At 37.9% G+C, this 16,769-nt stretch overlaps 2 protein-coding genes across 3 annotated transcripts in view; one reads left to right on the forward strand and one right to left on the reverse strand.

The window, feature by feature from the left end:
- The window catches only part of mthfd1l (methylenetetrahydrofolate dehydrogenase (NADP+ dependent) 1 like), an 86,362-nt gene extending 81,102 nt beyond the window's left edge, over positions 1-5,260 (reverse strand). The window contains exon 1 of the mRNA XM_061900548.1: positions 4,887-5,260. Coding sequence (XP_061756532.1) covers positions 4,887-5,122 — 236 coding nt within the window. The 5' untranslated portion in view covers positions 5,123-5,260. The remainder of the gene's footprint in view (positions 1-4,886) is intronic.
- An 887-nt stretch (positions 5,261-6,147) lies between these two features.
- stx11b.1 (syntaxin 11b, tandem duplicate 1) lies at positions 6,148-16,633 on the forward strand. 2 transcript variants are annotated; one of them, XM_061900551.1, is made up of 3 exons: positions 6,148-6,316; positions 11,252-11,358; positions 14,434-16,633. In XM_061900551.1, the coding sequence occupies exon 3, from the start codon at positions 14,441-14,443 to the stop codon at positions 15,338-15,340; it is 900 nt and encodes a 299-aa protein (XP_061756535.1). In that variant the 5' UTR covers positions 6,148-6,316; positions 11,252-11,358; positions 14,434-14,440; the 3' UTR covers positions 15,341-16,633. The 2 variants fall into 2 exon arrangements, with proteins under 2 accessions (XP_061756535.1, XP_061756534.1); XM_061900550.1 differs by lacking the exon at positions 11,252-11,358 and having other exon boundaries at positions 6,150-6,316.
- The last annotated feature ends 136 nt before the right edge of the window (positions 16,634-16,769 follow it).

A 16,769-nucleotide genomic window follows, 5' to 3' on the forward strand; every position in this document is an offset into this window, starting at 1 on the left:
TTTAAATTTTGGCCCACTTTGTATTTGAGTTTGACACCCCTGCACTACATGCTCTTCCCCTCTTTCCTGTCTCTCCTTCTCACCGACAAGTGCACCTTCTTCCACATGTCACATACTGTCACGTCATACATCACATACGTATACACCCTCGCCCAGCAAAGAGGTAGCAGCATGGGTAATGTTAGCTGTGGTGCTAGCAGAGCCGTGCGAGTGGTAATACGAGAGAAAGAAGGTGCGAATGAAGGAAGAATTAATTCCCAAGAAAAACAGCAGGGGATCCATCGTCTGGCGGTGGTTTGGCTTCAAGTGGGAATATGACGAACAGACAACCGTAATTTGTCAAAGGTGGGGCTAAACAGGGTTGCTACAAAAAGTAGCATTACTGCTAATATTTAGCATCATTTGAAAAGTCACCTGCTAGAGAATGAAGAGTGATTACTCCGCATTTCAACATCTTCAACAGGATCACATCGCGAAGGACGAACACAATTTGATTTCCTATTATGCAACTCATTTTTATTTGACACTTAAAATGTCTCTGACAATGTTGCACTTTCTGTTTTGAAATGACATGAACGTTTGTGCCACTTCTTAATAGCTGTTTAATAAATACGCGTCATCATTCCGCGACGTTTTTTACAAGAAAACTCAGCGGGAAATTAAAAATTGTAATTTAGTAAACTAAACCGGCCGTATTGGCATGTGTTGCAATGTTAAGATGTCATCATTGATATATAAACTATCAGACTGCGTGTTCTGTAGTAGTGGGTTTCAGTAGGCCTTCAAACAAGTTGAAAAACTTATTCGGGTGTTACCATACTTGCCAACCTTGAGACCTCCGATTTCGGGAGGTGGGGGTTGGCGTATAATTCACCAACTCGAGTATTTCATATATATATATATATATATATATATGTATATATATATATATATATATATATATATATGTATATATATATATATATATATATATATATGTATATATATATATATATATATATATATATATGTATATATATATATATATATATATATATATATATATATATGTATATATATATATATATATATATATATGTATATATATATATATATATATATATGTATATATATGTATATATATATATATATATGTATATATATATATATATATATATATATATGTATATATATATATATATATATATATATATATATATATATATATATATATATATATATATATATATATATATATATATATATATATATATATATATATATATATATATATACATATATATATATATATATATATACATATATATATATATATATATATACATATATACATATATATATATATATACATATATACATATATATATATAAATATACATATACATTTATATATATATATATATATATATATATATATATATAATACATATATATATATACATATACATACATATATATATATATACATACATATATATATACATATACATATATATATATACATATACATACATATATATACATATATATATATATATATACATATATATGTATACATATATATATGAAATACTTGACTTTCATTGAATTCTAGCTGTATATATTTATTTTATTATATATACAAATAAAAGAAATAGTTGAATTTCTGACGGCACCTATCAAATACACAGTAATAAAAACAAAGTTGTTCTAACTGTACTGTGCTTGCTGGTTAGTAAAAAAAAAAACAACACTTACCTTTCACTATTTGAGTAACCTTTGTTCTGCCATTTGCGTATTGGTGAGCGATCTCCGAATCCGGGAACTTCACGGATTTGTTGTAGACATCCGCAAATGAGAAAAGGGATGTTGCTTCCAGCTATCAGAATAGCCATCTTTGTCTCAGCATAAGATACACCATCGGGTCTCCATTTTGCGAGGTGGGCCATAATACTGGGTTGTGAACGATGCTGCGCTGCGGACGCTTTGTGCTTCGCTGACCATTCATGGCTGAATATCCGTCCGGCCGCCATGTTCAATGGAGAAGTCTGTTCTACAAAATTTACAGGCAACATACCCCTTTCCCTTCAATTCTTGTTTCCAATCGTTCTGGAACTTGCAAGCATATTTCTTCAGTTGTGATCAAAATTATTCAACCCCCACACAATTTTGGTGTTTTAGCAAGTTGGACATTCATTACGTATTTTGTTTATAGTCATATCAAATAAATATGCATTAAATAGACAAATGCAACTTGGATTACAACATTATATTTTGTAACATACCAAACAGTGTCATTTCTCTTAATATCTCATTGATAAAATATTCAACCCCTTAAAGATCATAACTCTTTAAGAACCGAATTTGAATAAGGTCTTTTCAATCAGGTGTTGAAAACACCTGATTATAACCATAACGAGCAACAATTAAACTGATTGAAAAAGACTGTGACGCTCAGCTTCTTGTGGATGGTCAATGGTGTATTTGCAACATGGTGAAGTCCAGGGAGTGGTCAAAGAAGTCAAGAGAGGAGGTAATTTCTCTTCATAAGAAAGGAAATGGATATAAGAAAATAGCAAAGACATTACACATTCCAAGAGACACAGTTGGGAGCGTAATTCGCAAGTTTAAAGCTAAAGGCACAGTGGAAACACTACCTGGGCCTGGTAGAAAGAGGATGCTGTGTGCAACTGCTGTCCGGTATTTGAAGCATACAGTGGTGAAAAACCCCTGGGTAACAGCTGAGGAACTACAACAGGACATTGCAGAGGGGGGAACGCAGGTTTTATCCCAGACAATAAGGCGGGCACTACGAGATGAAGGCCTCCATGCCAGAACTCCCGGGCGCACCCCACTTCTGACTACCAGGCACAAGAAAATAGACTCCAGTATGCCAAAAATCATCTGAACAAACCCCAAAGGTTTTGGGAAACTGTTCTATGGAGTGATGGGACAAAAGTGGAACTCTTTGGGCCTATGAATCAACATTATGTCTAGAGGAGAAAAAATTAAGCTTACAACGAGGAGAACACCTTGCCTACTGTTAAGCATGGTGGGGGGTCAATCATGCTCTGGGGCTTTTTCTCTGCGTCAGGTACTGGGAATCTCCAGCGCGTTCAAGGCATAATGAATTCTATTTCCTACCAGGATATATTAGCTGCAAATGTCATGAAGTCAGTGACGAAGCTGAGGCTTGGGAGACGTTGGACCTTCCAACAGGACAACGATCCCAAGCATACCTCCAAATCAACATCAGAGTGGTTGCAGAAGAAGGGCTGGAAGATTCTTGAGTGGCCTTCACAGACGCCAGACCTAAATCCTATAGAAAAGCCGTGGTGGGACTTGAAGAAGGCAGTTGCAGCACGCAAGCCCAAGAATATGAATGAACTGGAGGCATTTGCCCAAGAAGAATGGGCTAAAATACCTGTAGATGGTTGCAAGAAGCTTGTGTCTGGTTATGTATCACGTTTGAAGGATGTAATTACTGCCAAAGGGTGTTCTACTGAGTACTAAAGATGCATGTAACTAGGGGGTTGAAAAATGTTGTCAATGAAAAATTAAGAAAAATTTCCTTTTTGGTATTTTGTAAAATACAGTGTTACAATTTAAGTTGCATTTGTCTATTTGACACATCTTTATTTGATATGACTATAAACAAAATACGGAATAAATGTCCAACTTGCTAAAACACCAAAATTGTGTGGGGGTTGAATAATTTTGATCACAACTGTATATTGGGTTGGAGTCAATAACCAGGCGACGTGATGAAGTTACGTCTCTTTATCGGCTGGGGACATCTCTGCGCTGCTGATCCGCCTCCGCTTGCGATGTTTTCCTGCTGGCTCCGCTGTGAACGGGACTCTCGCTGTTGTGTTGGATCCGCTTTGGACTGGAACTGGACTCTTGCGACTGTGTTAGATCCATTATGGATTGAACTCTCACAGTATCATGTTAGACCCGCTCGACATCCATTGCTTTCCTCCTCTCCAAGGTTCTCATAGTCATCATTGTCACCGACGTCCCACTGGGTGTGAGTTTTCCTTGCCCTTATGTGGGCCTACCGAGGATGTCGTAGTGGTTTGTGCAGCCCTTTGAGACACTAGTGATTTAGGGCTATATAAGTAAACATTGATTGATTGATTGATACTGTGGGCTTCAGAACAAATGTAAAATATATTTACATTCTATTCTTTGTACAGTAGATGGCAGTATTGTCCTGTTTGAGAGGGTCACAACATTGAGTCAGGTCTGACTCAAAGTTGGGGGCGTGGCCTGCAGCTAAGCGTGAATTTCGGGAGAAAATTTGTCCCGGGAGGTTTTCGGGAGAGGCGCTGAATTTCGGGAGTCTCTCGGAAAATACGGGATTGTTGGCAAGTATGGGTGTTACCATTTAGTGGTCAATTGTACAGAATATGTACTGTACTGTGCAATCTACTAATAACAGTTTAAATCAATCAATCAATTAGCCACCTGGTGGCCGGGTTCCTCACCGTGGCTCTCCTGTCAGCACGCCACTGCTCAGTAATACACATTCCAGCGCCTTCATGGTGAAACACAGAGTTTACGAGCGGAAATTAAAGATAAAGACTCAAAGTGTTCACATTGGAATATTGTAGCTGCTTTAAACATGACTACGGACTAAAATACAACACTTAATATATATAATTCTCACAATAATAAACTTCCATCCTCTTGGTGAGTTTATCAAGCATGTAGACGGCAAGTTGCATCAGCTCCCGGCGAGGGCGATGCCTTTAAGCAGACCCACGCCAGATGACATGTGCTTAGGCGCCGAGCCAAACGCCATACTCACACCGGAAGTGTCGACAATGAGATATTAAAACATAATTTAGACGTTTTCGTCATTCACTAAATCCATCGCTAAGATCAGTTATTTCCATCCTTACCTCAGAGATTGTTCGAAGTTGGTGCGTTTGTGAGAGTGCTTCCCAAAGTTGTGGAGCAGTTCTGCGTTGGTGCCGCTGTTAGCCGAGGCGCTCATCGCTCGGTAGGCAAGCCGGCTATGTGTCGCCCCGGTCGGTGTGCATCTCCGCGTTAACCCGCTGACCCTGCTTCCGCGACAAGCGTGATGCATCCGAACAGTAGCGTTGGCGCAAGCACCGCGAATGGCGGATAACTTCATACTTTGTCGTTTTCTGTTAAATGTAACGATCGTTTATAACTTGTTGCTTCCGCCTGGTTTGTTGTGTGGTGCTAGCCAAATTAGCCACTGGAAAAAACAGAAACAGGGTCCTGATGGAGATATGGCGACTTCACGGAGCGTAGGAAATGCGGCAATGGTTGTGACTACACGCGAATGATGGGCATAGCACCAATGCCTGCTTTCATTTATTAGAACAAATTAAATATTTTTGTTTGTATGTATATGTATTCAAGTAAATACCAACGTCCATCAACGAAGTGCTACTTGTTATTGCGTGTAGAAACTAAGCACGCCACACCGATAAAGTATTGCTGTCAATTATGTGTGAAACATGCTGTGGAATAAATCAACGATTCAATGCTTATCAATGTTTCTATTGATTATGAAAGGGTTGAGTCAATCGAACATGTATTTATTGTGACTGTTGACGACATAAAGTAATACACTTTTCATATGTACGAGTCTTCTTTGAACGCAGCAGCCTAGTAAGAGGAAGCAGCTCGCCCCTTGTTTGTTTGCCGAAAAAGGGGTCAAATAAGGACAGACATCATATGTCCCACTCATATATATGTTTATTAACTTCAAATTAACTTTAACAAAACGTTTGTTTTTGTCTTACTTAGAGTTCTCGCCTATAACTGTTAACAATGTCAACATGAAAGCAACAAACTGATCATAAAAGGTACTTTTTATGACATTTCTTGTCAATTAAAATAAGTAATCAATGTAAATTTATCACTTCTGATCACATACATAATATCTGTGAAAATAATCCAAAACAACAAATGCATGTTGTAAAAGTAGTTTATCATTTCACTGCAGCAGATTCGTTAAAAGTAAAACGTTCCTTAATAAGCCATTTGAGCAACAAACTCCACACGAAGTACGTGCATTCTATAATGATTTCACTTAAAAACATATCATTTGGATGCTCCAGCAAAGCACACCTTTTTTTTTTTAGCTTGACTCCCGCAGCGTCACAAACCGACTGGGCTTCATTCCTTTCTGAGTCAAACGTCGATTTGAAGCAATAGATGTCTTTTGGCACAGATAGCTACGACACGTTTGCATGCAGGGGAGCCCATTGTTGCTCCTCACTGGCCCCCTACGGTAGGATGGTGCTGAGACAACACTAAAACTTTTAAGACCAAAGTGTGACACACAGCACAACAGGTAAGACATTTGACTTTATTTTTTAAAACATACATTTTGTGCACATTGCAATTTAATGTGTACATATTCTATGTTGCTTCTAAATAGGAGCTCATTGCATCAACTTTAAGTCATGCCATGAAACCATGAATTGATTAATGTGGACCCCGACTTAAACAAGTTGAAAAACGTATTCAGGTGTTACCATTTAGTGGTCAATTGTACGGAATATGTACTGTACTGTGCAATCTACTAATAAAAGAATCAATCAATCTGTCCAAAAAAACCTTTAAGCTGATGGTTCTCGTTCCCATGTGATTTAGCTAAGGAAAACATGTACAAGCCAATTAAACATAAAATTTGATTTGAAATGAAGTACAAAATTATTGCTTGTCTGAAGCTTGGACTATTTTGAGTGAAACCTGTCAATGTCATCTTGAAAAATCATGAGCTAGGAACTATAAATTGTAATTTCATCATGAACAGTAAATTCCAGTATTTGCAACACGCACATTGATTGCTTGATTGAAACTTTAATTAGTAGATTGCACAGTACAGTACATATTCCGTACAATTGACCACTAAATGGTAACACCCGAATAAGTTTTTCAACTTGTTTAAGTCGGGGTCCACGTTTATTAATTCATGGTATTTATGGTTCAAACACAATGTATGTATCAATATGTGACATTAGTGAATCTTTTTCTAACAATGAAGTCTGTTTTCACAAACAAAATAGCTTTGTGTTAAAAGGTGTGGTCTAGAACATAGAGTATCTTCTGAATGTGATGCTCATTTCTGATTAGTAGTCTCACCGCCTGCTTGGACAAAGACGTCAGTCACATGTGGAAGGAACTTGTTTGGCGAGGAGCAACACCTTTAAAAGTATTCACTTTAGAACCTGTTAGGCCACTGCCAGGAGTGTTTAATTTGAAGGAAGAATTGCCCTAAAACGAGCCTGATTTCTTGTGTAAACGACATAATTTCCACCATTTAGTTATACAATTTTATGGCGACTAATGCTAAGGTCCGCTTTCCATTACACAATATCCACTGTACACACTATTAATGTTTTTCCACTGGCAAAACCAAGTCTACCATACCATATGGGAGACGTAATCTCAAGAAACTTGAGGGTTACCGGTACAAATCCAGTTTCCGTCATCCAAGTCAATGCTATTGTGTCCTTGGGCAAAGACACTTCACCCACCTTGCTCCCAGTGCCACCCACACTGGTATAAATGTAGCCTAAATGTTGAGTCTCTGACTCTAAAAGCGCTTTGAGTCACTGGAGAAAAAGCGCTATATAAATATAATTCAATTCACAAATTCCACATTGCAGCGTGAAATTATAAAAATAAACACTCATGTTATTGGGCCTCAGCCCTGGACGCTGCAGTGTAATACTCCACAGTCTCCGCTTTGCTGCAGTGGCCCAGTTTCTGTCTGCCTTCAGTCTCTACTTGGATTATAATGGTCTCCTTCGCGTGCCCGCCAGGTGATCAAATACAGCGGAACCCACCGACTGGTGGTTGATCCAGTTTGTGTCCATAACCTGCCTATGTTGACAAACTTATCATCGCTGTATTCTTCTACATTTGTTGACATAACATTTGACACCAATGGTTCATTTCAATTAAAAATGGGTCCACAACATGTGTTGTTGCATCGTCAAATTCATCGTTATTGCCAAGCAGCGTGAAATGCGATAGAGCTTCTGTCTGGTTAAACAACGTTAAAACATGAATGCAGTGACTTTCTGTTCAGTGCAAAGTAATCTTTCAAAATAAAAGCATTGGGGATGTGAAATGACAAAAATAAACACTCATGCTAATGGGCCTTCGCCCTGGATGCTGCAGTGTAATACTCCACAGCAGTGGTTCTCAACCTTTTTTCAGTGAGGTACCCCCTAATCAGAGCAAAGCATTTTTGGTTGAAAAAAAAGAGATAAAGAAGTAAAATACAGCACTAAGTCATCAGTTTCTGATTTATTAAATTGTATAGCAGTACAAAATGCTTGCTCATTTGTAGTGGTCTTTCATGAACTATTTGGAAAAAAATATATAAAAATAACTATAGACTTGTTGAAAAATAAACAAGTGATTCAATTATAAATAACAATTTCAACACATAGAAGTAATCATCAACTTAAAGTGCCCTCTTTGGGGATTGTAATAGAGATCCATCTGGATTCATGATCTTAATTCTAAACATTTCTTCACAAAAAAATAAATCTTTAAAGGCCTACTGAAACCCAACACTACACACCACGCAGTCTGATAGTTTATATATCAATGATGAAATATTAACATTGCAACACTTGCCAATACGGCCTTTTTAGTTTACTAAATTGCAATTTTAAATTTCCCGGGAGTTTTTTCTTGAAAACGTCGCGTAATGATGACGTGTACGCGTGACGTCACGGGCTGTTAGGAAATATGAGTGCTGCGCACACACACAGCTAAAAGTCATCTGCTTTAACGGCATAATTACACAGTATTTTTGGGATCTATGTAACTGAATCTTTTGCAATTTGTTCAATTAATATTGGAGAAGTCAAAGTAGAAAGATGGAGTTAGGAAGCTTTAGCCTTTAGCCACACAAACACACGGTGATTTCTTGTTTAAAATTCCCGGAGCTGAAACTTTACTATGAATCAGAGCGCGGTCAAGCGAACATGGATTCCGACCACTTGTCAACCGGCAGGTTTCGGTTAGAAAATTGTGGTAAAAAGTCGCTTCTTACCGGAGATCAGCTGAGCTTGTGCCGTCCGTACAGCTGCCGTCGACTTTGCTGAGACATTGGCGTCAAGACACCCGTGGACAAACACCTCCGACTATCATGTATTGTTAAACTCACTAAAACACTAGCAACACAATAGAAAGATAAGGGATTTCCCAGAATTATCCTAGTAAATGTGTCTAAAAACATCTGAATCCCTCCCAATGCAATCACGTTTTTTTGTTTTTTTTTCCTAGTCCGTCGCTATCAATATCCTCAAACACAAATCTTTCATCCTCGCTCAAATTAATGGGGAAATTGTCGTTTTCTCGGTCCTAATAGCTGTTTTTGTTGGAGGCTCCCATTAAAAACAATGTGAATATGTGAGGAGCCATCAACATGTTACGTCATCGTCTGCGACTTCCGGTAAAGGCAGGGCTTTTCTGTTAGCACCGAAAGTTGCAAACTTTATTGTGGATGTTCTCTACTAAATCCTTTCAGCAAAACTATGGCAATATTGTGAAACGATCAAGTATGACACATAGAATGGACCTGCTATCCCCGTTTAAATAAGAAAATCTCATTTCAGTAGGCCTTTAACATCAATATTTATGGAACATGTCCACAAAAAATTTAGCTGTCAACACTGTATATTGCATTGTTGTATTTTTTTTCACAGTTTATGAACTTACATTCATATTTTGTTGCAGTATTATTCAATAAATATATTTATAAATGATTTTTGAATTGTTGCTATTTTTAGAATATTTGAAAAAAATCTCATACCTTCAAGTACCCCCAGAGGTACGGGTACCCCCATTTGAGAACCACTGCTCCACAGTATCAATTACAGCGAAACCCACCAACTGGTGGTTGATCCAGTTTGGGTGGACAACCTGTCTATGCAGACAAACTTATCAAGTCCTCATCCAGTGTTCTTCGACTTTTGTTGACATAACATTTGACAACAAAGGATTAATTTAAATGAAAAATCGGTCCATGTATGACGACATATGTCGTTGTATCGTCAAATTCATCGTTATCGACAAGCAGAGTGAAATGTTATAGTTCTTCTGTCTGGCTACACAACATTAAAAAGTGAACGTATTGACTTTCTGTTCAGTGCAAAGTAATCTTTCAAAATAAAAGCATTAGGGATGTGATATGACAAAAATAAACACTCATGCTAATGGGTCTTAGCCCTGGATGCTGCAGTGTAATACTCCACAGTATCAATTACAGCGAAACCCACCGACTGGTGGTTGATCCAGTTTATGTCGACAAACTGTCTTTGTAGACAAACTTATCAAGTCCCCATCCAGTGTTCTTCGACTTTTGTTGACATAACATTTGACAACAAAGGATTAATAATAAATGAAAAATCGGTCCACGTGTGACGACATGTGTCGTAGTATCGTCAAATTCATCATTATCGCCAACCAGCGTGACATGCGATACAGCTTACACAACATTAAAATGTGAACACAGTGACTTCCTGTTCAGTGCAAAGTAATCTTTCAAAATAAAAGTATTGGGGTTATTGAATATTACAACAACTCACTATTCAATTTTAATTCATTTCTTAGGAGGATGATTCAATTCGGAATCGATTCTTAATTCAACATGATTCTTGATTCAAACTGTTTCTCGCAATATATTATTTGCCGTATGAATTATATTAAAACGTTTCAAAACAGGTTACAGGTTACAAACACCCTGTAATATATACACACAGCAAGGAAGCGCGGAAATGGCCTAAAAACAATTAAAAACATTGAATCTTGAAAATGTTGAGTTCATAACATCATAAATAAGATGCGCCATTCGGATGTGAAACACTTTTGTTTCAGGCACCGTGACTAAGCATGGCAGTATCAACTAGGATTCTACAACAACAAAGAGAATGCATCCATTTATTTTTTTATTTCTTCAGATTGTTAGCCTTCGTAAGAAAGATTTGGACTTTTACAAAATCTTCATTGTCATTGTACTCAAGAGTAATTGATCATATTCAATTGATCATTTTTTTAAAATCTGATTAATCACACTTTTGAATTTGGATTAATTGTGATTAATCACAGTAAATTAGGGAGAAAGGACCCTGATATTTTGACACAAATGCAATAATATTGTTGGAATGTGATAAAGCAATTATTTTTTTATTTTTTTTTACTTAAATGCCTTACATGTATTTATTAAGTTTTATCTAAAGTACAGTCTGTGTTTATTTTGAAGCTAAATTTGCCAGCGAGCACACCAGTTGGAGTCTACTCCCTCATCTTTGCACTAACATATGCATTGATCTGATCTCTGACCCTGTAAGAACCCACGCCGCCTTTCAGGTAACGTAAAGGAGCATGTGCTTCTCCAAATAAATTGTGTGACTAATCTGCAACTATACATGATTAATGAGATTTGTGATGAATCGCATGAGTTAACTTGTTCATGACAGCCCCATTAAAAATATGCACAAATAAAGTAAACAATGTTTTGACAACCTTTGTGTGTGTTTATTTGGAACATGCATGCATGCAACATGATACATCAAAATTTCTAGTTTCTCTATTCAACATGTTCGAAAAGGAGTACGATGAAACAGAGTTGATTAAATCCTATCGCTTTTCCTTTAGATTGCAGTTGCTAAAACTTTGGTTCACATCCTGTTCTCAATTTATTCACAATATACTCCAAAGGTAATAACAATAAAAATAAATAAATAATAATTAGTAAAGTAAGTTATATTTCGTATGGCGAGATGAGGAAGATTATCTAGAAAATGAATGGATGGATGAAATAAATTCAGAATGTTTATCATGATTCTTCTTCTTTGTACTTTGTAAACACTTTATGTTTGAACAGTTTCTTGAAGTGGAATAAATTGTTTGATTTCATTGCTTAATCCATTCCATAATTAATTCCACATACTGATATACTGAAGGTCTTAAGTGTTGTATGTGCGTACAAATGTTTTAAATTACATTTTTTTCTGAGATTATATTTCTCCTCTTTTTTTGAGAAGAATTGTTGTATATTCTTGGGTAGCAGATTGTAGTGTGCTTTGTGAATAATTTAGAATGCAAATTCACTGTGTCGTGGAATTTCAGTATTTTTGATTCAATGAATTTGTATGTTCTCTATATCAAACATTATGTATTATTCTAACTGATCTTTTTTGTAACACCGTTAATGAATGAAGTGTACTTTTGTAGTTATTTCCCCATATTTCTGCACAATAACTTAGATATGGTAACACTAGCAAGCAGTAGAGAATATGGATTGATTTTTGGTCTAGGGTTGTCAATAGGGCTGGGCGATAATGCCTTTTTTTAATATCTCGATATTTTAAGGCCATATCGCGATACACGATATATATCTTGATATTTTGCCTTAGCCTTGAATTAACATTGGATACATATAATCACACCAGTATGATGATTCAATGTGTCTACATTAAAACATTCTTCTTCATACTGCATATATGCTTATTTTAAACCTTTATGCAGAGAAGGAAATCACAACTAAGTCAATTGACCAAAACTGTATTTATTAAACAGTTATTAAGTAGTGGCACACACATTCATGTCATTTCGAAAACAGAAAATGCAAGATTTTCAGAATCATTTTAAAACAAGCTGTTAGTGCACTTTTGTGCATGATGTCACTAAGATGACATATTAAAACAACACTAAATTAAAGTGCACTTTTTGTACAAAACGCAACTACAATAGTTTAAAACAAATACAGTGCACTTTTGTGCATGATGTTACACAAAATGTTTCAATAAGTGTCAAATAAAAATGAACTGCATAATAGGCGCGTGGCACCGAATGGAGATGTTGACATGCGGAGTATTCACTCTTCATTCTCTAGCAGGTGACTTTTCAAATGATGCTACATTTTAGCAGTAATGCTACTTTTTGTAGTAATGCTTGTGCCCCACACTTAACAAATTAAAGACGTCTATTTGACATATTCCCACTTGAAGCCAAACCACCGCCAGACGATGGACCCCCTGCTGTTTTTCTTGGGAATTAATTCTTCGTTCATTTGTTACCAGATTCGCACCTTCTTTCTCTCGTATTACCACTCGTACGGCTCCGTTAGCATCACAGCTAACGCTACCCATGCTTCTACCTCTCTGCTCCGCGAGGGCGTATACGTATGCGACGTATGACGTGACAGTATGTGACCTATGTAAGAAGGTGCGCTTGCTGTCTGTGAGAAGGAGAGACAACAGAGTGGGAAGAGCCTGTAGTGTAATGCCAGCAGCTAAAAGCAACTGCGTGAGAACGTATACTTGAATATCACAATATAGTAGGGCTGGGCGATATATTGATATACGCGATATATCGCGGATTTGTCTCTGTGCGATATAGAAAATGACTATATCGTAATATTCGAGTATACGTTCTCACGCAGTTGCTTTTAGCTGCGGGCATTACACTACAGGCTCTTCCCACTCCTTCTCACAGACAGCAAGCGCACAAACTTACACACGTCACATACTGTCACGTCATACGTCACATACGTAAAGGCCCTAACGGAGCAGAGGTTAACGTTAGCTGTGATGCTAGCAGAGTGTTGCGAGTGGTGATAGGAGAGAAAGAAGGTGCGAATGAAGAAGGAATTAATGCCCAAGAAAAACAGCAGGGGGTCCATCGTCTGGCGGTGGTTTGGCTTCAAGTGGGAATATGCCGAATAGACAACTAATTTGTCAAGTGTGGGGCACAAGCGTTGCTACCAAAAGTAGCATTACTGCTAATATGTGGCATCATTTGAAAAGTCACCTGCTAATAACTGTTTAATAAATACACTTTTGGTCAAATGACTTAGTTGTGATTTCCTTCTCTGCATGAAAGTTTAAAATGAACATATATTAATGCAGTAAGAACAAGAATGTTTTAATGTAGACACATAGAATCATCATACTGCTGTGATTATATGTATCAAGTGTTAATTCAAGGCTTAGGCAAAATACCCAGGTATATATCGTGTATCGCGATATGGCCTAAAAATACAGAGATATTAGAAAAAGTCCATATCGCCCAGCCTTACAATATAGTAATTTTCTATATCGCACAGAGAAAAACCCGTGATATATCGAGTATATCGATATATTGCCCAGCCTTAGTTGTCATCATAAAAAGGGTCCACTGTAAATGCGCTGCTACTTTAGGTTGAAGTGCATGCATGCATGGTTCAACTATAAAGAGGTTTAGTCACCTTTTGTGGATCACAATGATCATTATACTAATCACTACTAACTCCCACTTTACTCTTAGACTGTAGATCTTAGAAACATGTATGAAATGTATGGCAAAAACACTGATACATGCAAATATGTACTTTGGAAAAAGTTTGGGAAGCTTTGTGTTTGGACAAGCAAAGACTAAATGTCATAAACTCTTCTTTTCCAGCCCAACCATGAGGGACAGACTGAGCTACATGCAGGAGTTGTCCAGCAACCATGAGGAGGAAAAGAAGGAGACCGGAGATTCTGTCTTTTCAGACACTCTGAGCAACGTGGACCTGGAGGACGAGCTCACCCACGAGGCGGTGGTGTTTGACAACAGCCCGGCTATGGCCAAGGTCTTTTCTCAGGCACAGGACATCCACAAAGAAGTCCAGCTCATTCGTCTGGAGGTGAAAAGGCTCAGGGAGCAGAACTCTCGTATTCTCCAGGGTGTCAGCACCATGAGTATCATCAAAAGGGACGCCAATGCAATTGGCGCCGATATAAAAACACGGGCTGAACGCGTGCTGTCGCACCTGCGGGACATGGATAGCACGGCCTACAAGTTAGAAGAGGAGCACGGCTCCAACTCCGCCATTGCCCGCATCGCGAGAACGCAGTACGCCTCCCTGAGTAATGGCTTCCGCGACGCCATGTTTGACTACAACGAAGCCGAGATGAGCCATCGCGACAACTGCAAAGCTCAGATCCAGAGGCAGATGACGATCGTGGGCCGCGATGTGACGGGCGATGAGGTGGAGGAAATGATCGAGCAGGGTCAGTGGAACATCTTCACCGACAACATCATGGCGGAAGGCAAGACTGCCCGCTCGGCGCTGTCTCAGATAGAGTCGCGCCACCAGGAGCTGTTGGATCTGGAGAACCGTATCAAAGGGATCCACGAGATCTTCCTGGACGTCGCCTTGCTGGTGGAGGAGCAGGGCCCCATGCTGGACTCCATCCAGACCAACGTGCAGAAAACGGACGAGTACATTCAGGACTCCCTTTTCAAACTGGGCAAAGCCAAGCGTCACGACAGGAATAATCCGTTTAAGAAGATGTTTTGTAGTTGCTTCCCGTGCTTTGATTAACAGGCATTGGGAGGAGCATGCAGATCTACTCTTGTTTCTCCAGGAAGTTAAAACCATCAAATTATTGTCGCTGTGGTTTAGAATATGTACCTCAAACCAGGAAACTAGAGAAATACTGTACAACACAATTAGTTGGGCTTATTCAGTTTAACAATCCAATTGTAATTTACTATGCTCACTAAAGTAAGGTTACTACTGTGTATGTATATATATATATATATATATATATATATATATATATATACAGTGGGGCAAAAAAGTATTTAGTCAGCCACCGATTGTGCAAGTTCTCCCAAATGATGACAGAGGTCTGTAATTTTCATCATAGGTACACTTCAACTGTGAGAGACAGAATGTGAAAAAAATCCAGGAATTCACATTGTAGGAATTTTAAAGAATTTATTTGTAAATTATGGTGGAAAATAAGTATTTGGTCAACCATTCGAAGCTCTCACTGATGGAAGGAGGTTTTGGCTCAAAATCTCACGATACATGGCCCCATTCATTCTTTCCTTAACACGGATCAATCGTCCTGTCCCCTTAGCAGAAAAACAGCCCCAAAGCATGATGTTTCCACCCCCATACTTCACAGTAGGTATGGTGTTCTTGGGATGCAACTCAGTAGTCTTCTTCCACCAAACACGACGAGTTGAGTTTATACCAAAATGGATACATGGATGATACAGCAGAGGATTGGGAGAATGTCATGTGGTCGGATGAAACAAAATAGAACTTTTTGGTATAAACTCAACTCGTCGTGTTTGGAGGAAGAAGAATACTGAGTTGCATCCCAAGAACACCAAACCTACTGTGAAGCATGGGGGTGAAAACATGCTTTGGGGCTGTTTTTCTGCTAATGATGACCTCTGTCATCATTTGAAGTGGGAGAACTTGCACAATCGGTGGCTGACTAAATACTTTTTTGCCCCACTGTATATATATATAAATATATATATGTGTGTGTGTGCTGACCTACTTATTTAAAAGCACTGTAAAGCAATGGAATCATTTGTAGATCACACAAACCTGAAGGAAATTATTTTAATATCCATGAGACATAAAATGTGCTCTGTCTTTTTATGAATAATGAAAGTATTGCTGCTGTGTTCAACCTGAATCCACTGTCAAAAGGATTATTTAATGTGTCATTGCTATCCATTGATGTGTCTGTACTTTGTGCATTGCCTATTGATTGAATCTGTGTATGTAAATATTGTAAGCTCATGCTCAGCTGATTCAAAGTACTCATACATATCATGTAATAAAATATTTTGAATGTCCTACACCTACAAATACAGCAACGATCCATCTTCATAATACTTTTCAGAACATTGCTTTCTGCGTGACGTTGAACGCTCTAATGAACCGGTAAACCCGGTTTTTACAGTCCTACTTCTATGAAACTATGCAAAAGAAGAAAGCAGCATAA

Source organism: Nerophis ophidion, linkage group LG05 (genome assembly GCF_033978795.1).
Source record: "Nerophis ophidion isolate RoL-2023_Sa linkage group LG05, RoL_Noph_v1.0, whole genome shotgun sequence".
Lineage (NCBI taxonomy): Eukaryota > Metazoa > Chordata > Actinopteri > Syngnathiformes > Syngnathidae > Nerophis > Nerophis ophidion.

Coding starts and splice junctions, on each gene's coding strand:
- stx11b.1 (XM_061900551.1), top strand. CDS start 14,441: ATGAGGGACAGACTGAGCTACATGCAGGAGTTGTCCAGCAACCATGAG.